General features: G+C 33.7%; 1 protein-coding gene across 1 annotated transcript in view; it reads left to right on the plus strand.

The window, feature by feature from the left end:
- Positions 1-6,141, plus strand: part of LOC110440239 (bromodomain-containing protein 7-like) — a 12,994-nt gene extending 6,853 nt beyond the window's left edge. Inside the window, exons 9-15 of the mRNA XM_021483187.1 lie at positions 613-723; positions 2,120-2,255; positions 2,606-2,717; positions 3,961-4,084; positions 4,502-4,657; positions 5,026-5,066; positions 5,689-6,141. Of these exons, the coding sequence (XP_021338862.1) occupies positions 613-723; positions 2,120-2,255; positions 2,606-2,717; positions 3,961-4,084; positions 4,502-4,657; positions 5,026-5,066; positions 5,689-5,988 (980 nt within the window). The 3' untranslated portion in view covers positions 5,989-6,141. The remainder of the gene's footprint in view (positions 1-612; positions 724-2,119; positions 2,256-2,605; positions 2,718-3,960; positions 4,085-4,501; positions 4,658-5,025; positions 5,067-5,688) is intronic.
- The last annotated feature ends 4,312 nt before the right edge of the window (positions 6,142-10,453 follow it).

The raw sequence follows: 10,453 nt of genomic DNA on the forward strand, positions 1-10,453 counted from the left end.
GGGGGGGGTCAGGATACTGCAAAAATGGAAATGTTCACATGAAGAAATGTTCATATTATGACTCTTAATCACAGTATAGAAATTTTCACCTTGACAATCCCTCTGAAATCTATATTTTCTATATATCTGTCATCTTTGTAATCTTTATAAACTATAATAATTACTCATGCGTGGATATTTTTGTAGCAATTTACTCCACATGAAAAATGTGACAAATTCCCACACTAAAAATTTCCACCTTCACAGTAATGTGATCATTCATCTTCATTTCACTATAATGAGAAGTCAGCTTGTGACAACAGTCAGCTTGTGACATAAGTCGGCTTGTGACATAAGTCGGTGTGAATGCAGCATACTTGCTGCTAGCTATATAGTCGGCAACAATTTATAGTTTTATCATATTATATTATTTTTACAAATCATTTTTAAATACAACATACTTCTTTACAAACATAATTTTGATAATAACCTCCTTCAAGCAAACTTCCTGTATAAAGTTATAAAACACCAATGACTAATTGAATGTCCTGTTCACATTGTGTAACTCTGAACTTAGCCAATCAATATTGTGTACATACATTGTATAGTCTGTGGATGTGTTTATGTATTTAGTAAGCGAGACGGAGCGTGTGGTCAACCTTGGATCCCTTATTGGGAAGTTGACATCTGGGACAGGATCACTATCCAGCTATAAAGAAGACAAACGCAACAAAGTCACCCCTAGTAAGTCCAAATTCATCCTTGTATCATTCCTTTTTGTGAATGCTTTTTGCTTTCTTTCAATTTTAGTAGCATCTGAATCTGTGTTAAGAACATCAAATAAAATGAAATTTTGTTGATAAACCAGTTTTCAGAAGCTTTACTGTAAACTGTTATCATTTTTGCTTCCAAAGAAAAGAAATTTAATCTCTATAGATGTTATGTTGATTTTCATAGAATACTTTTTGATCATTAATTACCAATTCTTTATAATTGCTTGGCAATGCCTTTATTTAAACATTAAATTTCAATAAGTCTTTTCATTGACACATCAATAAAATGATAATTGAGTAGTAAGGATGGGTACCACTGACCTTTCCTGGAAATTGGCAAGGTGACATGTAAGTATATTACATTGTCTGCGTCGTCCGAAACAAGGTTTCCGTGCGATAATTTGAGTTCCCTTGGGTTGATTAAACTCAAACTTGGTACACATATTGCATACCGATATAGCTCGAACCAGTTTGCATTTTAGAAGTTTATCTGTATTTTTGGTGGAGTTATGCCCCTTTTATTGCCAAATAAGGGCATTGTGTAGTAAATGCAAGAACTTTTTTTAATCACTTACTTTCAAATTGTGTATGGTAATGCTAGAAGAAATAATGTTCAACATATGTTACAGGTTTTCTGTTGAATTTCAACTTTCTGCGTTTTGGCATATCGCACTTGACATACCAATGCTGTTCATCGTTTTTGCCGTTAATGTTTGCTTGTTTATGTGATAACTCGAGCCAAAACACTTTTCTCACTAAATGCAAAGTGAGCAGGCGACACATCCACTACTATGGAATTCTTGTATTGAACAAGCGTACAAGATACATGCTTTTTAATTTTTACTAAATGTGAAGTTTATTTTTAATAATTGAATTTTATTTCCTATAAGATCAAAAATGGAAAACAATTATTGAACTGCTTTCAGTTAGTATTCTTATTCAATATGAATGTCGACTGAAAACTTGCAAATTGTACATGAAGGGCCAGCCACTTCATTGATTTTTTTTCCCCCATTATAATTGACGTTTATTTTGGCTAGTCTAAAAACAATGCAATACTTAAAAATGTATTATAAGAAATGGGAAATTGAAACAGTAAAATTGTTTTTATGGCAGATAGGTAACACAGAGTTGCTTAGTACAAAATGTGTTGTGGCATTCACTGTTGTGATGTCAATTTCAATAACCAGCTAATTTATGAATTATAAGAATGTCCCATTGAAAATAATGTATGTATTGAACAAACTTTTCAGTCCTTTAAAAAAGACCTTTGTAGCTACTTCCTGTTTAAGATCTATAGCTATTTCAGATTAGACCATTAAGTGTATAAAGTCAAAACAATCTGAAAGTTTGTTTATTTTTTGAAGTTACCTATTTGAACTACGGGCCGTTCAGTAGCTACGCACCCCAGTATGATTCCACATTCTCTAACATCTCTAAGGAAGAATCGGATCTTCTATTGTCTACATACGGAGACGAAACTGGGGTCCAGTATGCCAGAAGGTGAGGCACTTTATCTCATGTCGTCACTAAAAATACATCGTTTGCTATTTTTTGTTTGATTATTAAGTCTGAAGTTCCATATTACATATTTCCTGGTATCAGAAAATTATTTCTTCAGGAAATTATACAACTTTTACAAACAGTGATTTTTTGCAGCACTTTCAAATTTTTAGCCTTTCTAATTAAAAAGAAAAAAAAGATTTTCAACACAGTAACAATAGATAAACTTTCGTTACAGTAATTAGGACCATTTATTCTAACCAGTGTGAAATATATTTATTTGCAATAGTGTCTTTATCAGAATTAACAGTTTTGTAGTGTATCTTTGCATTGCCTATCTTCTGTCACAGTATCATGAATTTTACGGGGAATTCCGGAGATTATGCCGTAGCTATGGTTGATAATCTACTAGACATCCTCACTAAAGGGGAACACAGCAAAACTCAGAAACTCCTGGAAGAGGTAAGGTTGTTTTTTTCCTCACTAGACTTTCATACCATATTTGTCTTTATAGTCACACCTTACAAGGTCACAACCTGTATGGTTTTTGCAAGTGAACATTAAAAAACAATACTTACTATTTTGGCAAATAAATATGCAAGACCACACATTTGTGTTTTTCTAACGAATCAGAAAGCACAAGTTTATTGTGCGGACGAATATATACGTCCGCGCAATAATTGAGTGCTTTCTGATTCGTTAGAAAAACATAAGTGTGTGGTCTTGCTTTTATCACATACCTTACGTATTTGGTAGGGATTGATACAAAGATTATATAAACTTTGATATTTTTTGCAAATACTTTTCAATTCGCCATGACAAGGGGATTCCCATAAAAAAGTAGTTACGGCTAGTAGGTAAATACAACATTCCGTATTGCACATGTGCAAAACAGAACGTTGTATTTCATGGTCTGAAAATTGCTTGTATTACTATAACAAGATTCAACAGGTATGTGATAAAAATATAGAATTAGGTGTGTTTATGAAAGTATACTTTGCAAACTTTGTGTGGTTAAAGTTAAAACATACATATCATTTATACAGTACATTTCACTTAATGTCACATATTTGTATGTGTATTTTTGTTTAAGGTAGAGAGTCCCAGTAATATTGCAAATATAAAAATTTCAAATTTCATGACTGGTTGTACAATGAAAAAGCTTTATGACTGAAATTTCTGTGGATTTAAATCATTCACCACTGAAATTATATAATGAACTATAATAACCTTTGAAGTGGAAGAGTTCTAATGTGTCTTCAGGGGTGACTGAGTTAACCCTCGTGGCATAGATGTTTTGTGAAAAATGAAATTATAATTAAGACATATGAAATTTCTTTTCTATGTAACTGTTTGTCATTATAGTTGGATAAGCAACTCTACGTTACAAATATACCAAACAAATTGGAATTCAAATACAACTGCTGAAAAATGTCAGAAAAACACTTTCTTGTTTTACAGTGATTTTTCACTCCAAGTTGCATTTTTGTCAAGCAAAACATAACTAATACACCAGTCTGTCTTTTATATCCTATTTGTCAGATAGAGAGCTTCTAAGTCACAGCAAAACTTTTACCAAAAAAATCTAGCTGGAAGACATAGTACTCTTTCATTATCTTTGTGAAAAATATAGACACTGACATAATATTGATTCAATATGGTGGTTTTAATATCTGAATTGTCTTTACATTATCAAAACTAACAGCAGAAGTCCCAGCAGGAAATCCCTACCCAGGAAAATGGTTCTGAACAACCAACTTCTGCTGACATGTCTTCGCTTCGGAGCCTCAGTCAGTTGGGGGTGGATGTCTCATTCCTCGACCATTATGGTAAGCAGTCTAGTTTTCAGTTACAGTTCTGAAAAGGATTTAATTATCTGTCTTTGTTTTGCTGTTAATGTACTGAATTAAAATATAGGTAATTTTTGTAAATCATGTGTTTTTACGGGGTTGCTTTTACAGTTGGTTGCCATCGGAAGGCGTTGTAAGAGTTTATAGTCAATCTGGGATTGAACTGAAAGCAAAGGTTGTCCCTTTGAAATAAATTTTGGAGAAAAAAATTAATTACTTTTTTCAGGGATTAAAAGTTGATATTTGTTATAATACCGATATGTAATATCTGGGCACATGTCAACTGTGTTAATGACTGTAAATTTCTTTAGTGAGCAAAATAAATACTTTTTATATTAACTTGTCATACATGTTTTTGCAAATTTTCAGTAAAATTTTGTTGAAATGTTTTTATAGAAAGTGAACCCAAAAAGGACCCTGTTCAGGAGAAGTTAGACCAGACAGCCAGTCTTCTAAACGACCTCCAGCAGACCCAGAATGAACGCCTCAGCAGCAGGCTTCCTCCACACCTGTCACTTTTACCTGGGCCGTCTGAGAAAGAAATCCAACTAGGTAAGGGAGAGGATACTTGAAAAGTATTGTTATGTAATATTTTTACAAAATATCAAAATATATTATTGTTCTCTGAACTAATTCATTTCTTTATGACTAAAATAATTGGATCATCTTTGGGTTTCTATTATTAACTATAGATGATGATTTGAATGCTGTCAGGAAAATGAAATGTGTTTTATCATTTAGAGGAATCGAAAATGCATATTTAATATTTAAACTTAAATTTCTTATAAGACGACCGAATAATATTACTACTGAAAACATCTGCATTTAAAATTTAGTTATAAATTTGAGTATTACCTACACAAAATGATTTGATCTAACTGTGTCCTTTGCTATCAGTGATTTAATGTTTATTATTTCAGCCCAAAAAGTAACAAAAGAATTGAAGGAATTGGCAAAATCGGTAAGAATTACATTACTACAGTAGGTTACAAATTTATAGATGTTTTAGTGATGAAGTGGATTTAATGTCAATAACTGTTTCTCTCGGTTCATTGATTATTTTTTTTAAATAATCCAATTTTACATAAACTCATACTAATATCATATTCTTTTCCTAGTTTTCCAATGTATTAATTAAACGAAATTCCTGTTAGGTTTAAACCTAGGAAAACAAATATTACCTTTTATATAATAGCTCTTAAGGTCCATTTTCTTACCATGGACTTTTGTAAAACAATACACAAGGAGGTTTCTGTTATAACAAGTGGGATCTTTGTTGAATGTTTAGAATCAGATCTCCTAAAATGGCAGATTTTGTACGTACATTATGCTTTAAGAAAACAGTGTTTAAGAATAACACTGAAAAAAGTTCTGTTCATGTCACATTTCACTTAATATCACATTTTCCTCCGACTGATGGCACATGACATAAACAGAAACCATATTGTGTTAATTTTCATTAAGGTTCTAAATAGAATGTCTAAATTAGGTTTAAGTTCAAAGTATTTATCAGGAAATATCATGGGAGTATCTCATTGAATGTGACCTAATTTTTAAGCTTTCATTTGCTTATATGGTTACAGGCAAACCCAAGAGGTGTTGTAAGTGCCCAAGGTGTTCGTTCAGCCATGGGGGTCAACTACCCACTCACTGGGGACACAAACTTAATGGGACCAATGCCTGTCGTTCAAACAGAGATGAGCAAACTGCCAAGTGATGGACTTACAGATGATAATCAGATCATCCTAGATGATCAAGACGGAAGTCAGTGCAATATCAATGATAATGACTCAGAAGATTTAGACATCAGTGAATTTTTAAAACTTCCAGCCCATCTGACCTCCAGTTTGGCTAACAGTAGTGACAATGTGCTCAGCACATAGTTGGTGCTAGATTAAGATATAATTCTATATTGATATGTAATATTTAAATTTTGTACAAAAATATGTATTGTCTATATTATATGTTTTCTTAATAGATCTGTTTCGTCTCTTATTAAATCAAACATGTGGTAAAAATCAGAAAAAACGTTTTTGTTTTTTGATTGGTTTGTATACACCTGTCCCAATTTTCTGGTATGGGGAACATCTGTCCATGTGTCCGTCCGTCCATCCATCCACCCAATTGTTGGTTTTCTGCAACAGAACTTGGTTAAATATTGATAAAATTTGCAACAAAACTTAATAAGGATGTATATTATACAAAGACTGAAGCTGATTCCGAAAGTTATGAAACTTCTTCAATGTTTATACTTATAGTAAGGATAATTTTAGCAAAACTTAGTTTTAATTAAGGAACCGTCAAAAATGTCTATATTTCGAAAGGTTTAAGATTAATTGCCTATTGGTAAAGGAGATAATACTTTGATGGTTTGGAAAATTGTAGACATGTTTCTTTCCTGATTAAGGTGAAAATGAAACGTGTATGACTAAGAATTAGGAAAACTACATAGAAATTTCTGAAAAAAATAAAGCAATAACAAAATTTAACTGTTAAATGCCAAGATTGTGGCCTGAAAGCCATCTGGCTCCTGCAATCAGTTGTGTAACTTAGGACTAACTTTAACCTACTTTTGAGAACTTTCCGAGAAATAGCAATTGCTTCTTTAACTGCCAAAATCCGATATGGCCCGCTCGACAGTCATCTTCCTCTTCCGATGAGTTTCAAAAGGAAACATGCAGAACTAAGAACAAAGAAGAACCTCTCTATCTTGAACTTGAGATGGGTTCCTCTAGTGCTTTCTCAGAAAAATGGATGAAAACTTTAAAAGTCAGAATCCAAGATGGTCTCAAGGCAGCCAATTGTTTCTTAATCAATCTCAGAATTGGACCGTCTTTTAAATTGGAGAAAGATTTTTTAATTCTGAATGAATAGCGATAAAAACTTTTTAAGGACGAACCATAAGGGAAAGGCCAGCTAATAGACCAATGTTTTGCCCCATAGTTTGACAGCTACGGGTTTCCAGACTCTGCAGCCATTGCCAATCTCTGGATTGATATTTGTTGGGGAAACAAGAGGCCCAGAGGGCCTGTATCACACATCTGAATATTTAAGCAGTCATAGCAAAATATTCTCATAAAAATTCAAAAATTTCCCTTGCAAATGTTGTCGACACCATCTGTTAAAACTACCAGCCAAATAATATTATAATATTCTATGCTTTTTGGTTTTTCCCTGTGACCTTGTAAGTCAATGTCATTTTTCTTCTCAGACTTTGTTAGCGCTATCCCAAAAAGCTACCAGCCAAATTTTATGAATCCATTACTTTTGGTTCTTCAGAACACAAATTGTCTGAAATATTGTTGACCACTGTGACCTTTAAAGTAGCTAGGTTGTGGTCATTTTCATTTGCAATCTTTGGTGAGCTCCATCCCAGGAAGCCATCAGCCAAATATTATAATTTTATGCTTTTCGATTATTCAGAAGAAGTCGTTTGATGTTTTTGGCATATTTGACACCTGTGACATTGAAAGTAGGTCAAGATTATTTTCATTCTCAAACTTTGTCGGGCTCTATCTCGGGAAGCCAACAGCCAAATATGAAGGTTCTATACCTTTTAGTTCTTCAGAAGAAGTTATTTGAAGCGTTTGACATATTTGGCGGCTGTGACCTTGAAAGTAGGTTAAAGTCATTTTCATTCTCAAACTTTGTCCGGCTCTATTCCAGGAAGCCACCAGTCAAATATAAAGACTCCATTCCTTTCAGTTCTTCAGAAGAAGTCGTATGAAAAGTTTGACACATTTGACCCCTGTAACCTTGAAAGTAGGTCAAGGTCATTTTCGTTCTCAAACTTTGTCGGGCTTTCCCAGGAAGCCATCAGCCAAATATGAAGATTCCATACCTTTTAGTTCTTCAGGAGAAGTGGTGTGAAGCGTTTGACATATTCGACCGCTGTGACCTTGAAAGTAGGTCAAGTTCATTTTGATGAGGACAGTTTATAGCATTCCATCCCAGGTTCCTACTGGCCAAATATCATGACCCTATGCCTTATGGAACTTGAGAAGAATATTGCTAAAGTTTTTAACATATTTGACCCCTGTTACATTGAAAGTAGGTCAAAGTCATGTTAATGAGGTAACTTAATAGCACTCCATCCCAGGTACCAACTGGCCAAATATCATGATCCTAGGCCTTATGGAACTTGAGAAGAAGATTGTTAAAGTTTTAAACATATTTGACCCCTGTGACCTTGAAAGCAGGTCAATGTCATTTTAATGAAGCAACTTTATAGCACTCCATCCCAGGTACCTACTGGCCAAATATCATAACCCTAGGCCATCAAGTTGTTCAGAAGAAGTCACTCAAAGAAAAGGTTGACGGACGGACGACAGACGCCGCAGTACGGCATAAGCTCACTGTGAGCTAAACATGGAAACTACCAATTCTATCTGCAAGGTTCTTACATGTCATGAAATTGTTGGAATTGAGGTCAGTGCTTGAAATATTTGATAATATTAATCTGAAAAAAACCCACTGGAATTTGCTAAATACTTATACCGCAGAAAATCTATCCCTTTCTATGATGGGACTCTTTCAAAGTTTTGGTAAAGAAGGACTGTTTAAAATGTTAAAATAGGTTTGACGTAAAAAATTAAAAGGGTATGTCATATCTGTTGAAAATCATCTTACTTTAGTGCTACATTATAGCATTCGAAAACAAAAACAGAAAATCTCGACTTTGCTTCCGATTACTTTGATCTGTCTTAGGATTTAATTTGTGAAAAGGCACAAATTGGAACCGAAAAGCCACCTAAACGATAAAAAAGATTAAACGCATCTCTAGAAAATAAAGAGGATGCGACAAGACTGGACGGGAGTTGAAGTGTTTCCTGGCATATTCGGGGAACTCTCTCAATATCCTCCGTGGAATCCAGGAACGTGTGTCGTTCACCGTCAAATATAAGATACAGTTAATTAATTCAATTTTCTTACGGCCCTTAAGATCAGATTTTAGACATTTTTACAGATGGTGTCGGAATAAATAAAGGGGTAAATAAATATGATATTAAAAACAGAAACCATCTTACAATACAGAAATTGTATATGGTATACGAGTGAACGCGTCTTTAATTGTAGTAATTACTGAAAACCATTATTTTGATAATCTCATTCATGTGAGGAAGATGTAAATGTTCTTTTGTGAATATAGAGACGCAGAGAAATAGTAATATCTTGCTTGGGCTTTTATCGTCTGGCGTTGTAAATATGTACACGTATGCAGTAAATTAATGCAGAGTAACAACCACAAATGCAGTATATGATCTCGCAAGTAGGACATGTCTAAAAATAGACTGATGTTTTTCAAGGGAATTTCCGTCATTACAAATTACAGCTAAAAGTAAATACGGCAGTGCACCTGGTACCCATGTGTTCATAAATCCTTCATCATCCAGTTCTAAGTTGGGCTTGCTTTTCTATATTGTTTTTTTTCTACAAAAATCGTGTTAGTCTGCAATTTGCCACACCATAATTTTGTAACCGTCATACATGTATGACATGTGTACGAGTGTTGTGCAATCGGTGACTGTATTCACACAGTTATTGTGTGTGTCATGAATTGATGACTTCAATTTTCATGTTGATCCATAAGCTAAAAGTGCAGTTGTGTGTTAACGTTGATAAAGGTTAAAGACTGTTACCTGTATTATAGCTATTTACCATTTACTGAGTAGAGTGTCATAAATATGATCTTAATATAATCAATACGATACATCCGAAAGCCCGAATGACGAAAAAAATCAAGTGATTGATGAGGATTGTTTCATATTTTATCACAAAAAGTTATACTAACACAAAGGCGAAATTTCACTGGATAAGCAAGTATCTTAATATCGCATAATTGAAATGATACAGTATTGTTCGCGGCTAAGAACGAAACTCCTCATTACAAGTATCTGCGATAAGATTCACCAGTTTGGAAATATGTAATATCAACGTTTTACTTTATACACAAACAATGTACGTATTAAATGTGTACCAACGTTTCAAGACCGACTATAGTCCCTTTGTCAAGCTATGACTGAGTGACTCAAAACATCAAAATACAGTATTTCCTAAAATATATTGAATCACATGTGTGTCTAACATTCACCTTCCCACAGTAACTGGAGCATATGATTCTATACAGTAGATTTAACTTAACAATAAAGACACGGCTTTACAGACCAAAAACGCCGTTATTTCGCTACAGTTTTGAAAACATTTTACTTTCATATTATGCACCTTATAATAATACTAAAATAGCATCGGATACCACACATCTACAAAATCTTCTCTCCAATTTAATTTGAAAAGACACCATTTGGAACCGAGGACCCACCAAAACTATAATAAAGATAATATCAAACA

Source organism: Mizuhopecten yessoensis, unplaced genomic scaffold (assembly GCF_002113885.1).
Source record: "Mizuhopecten yessoensis strain PY_sf001 unplaced genomic scaffold, ASM211388v2 scaffold11175, whole genome shotgun sequence".
Classification (NCBI taxonomy): Eukaryota; Metazoa; Mollusca; class Bivalvia; order Pectinida; family Pectinidae; genus Mizuhopecten; species Mizuhopecten yessoensis.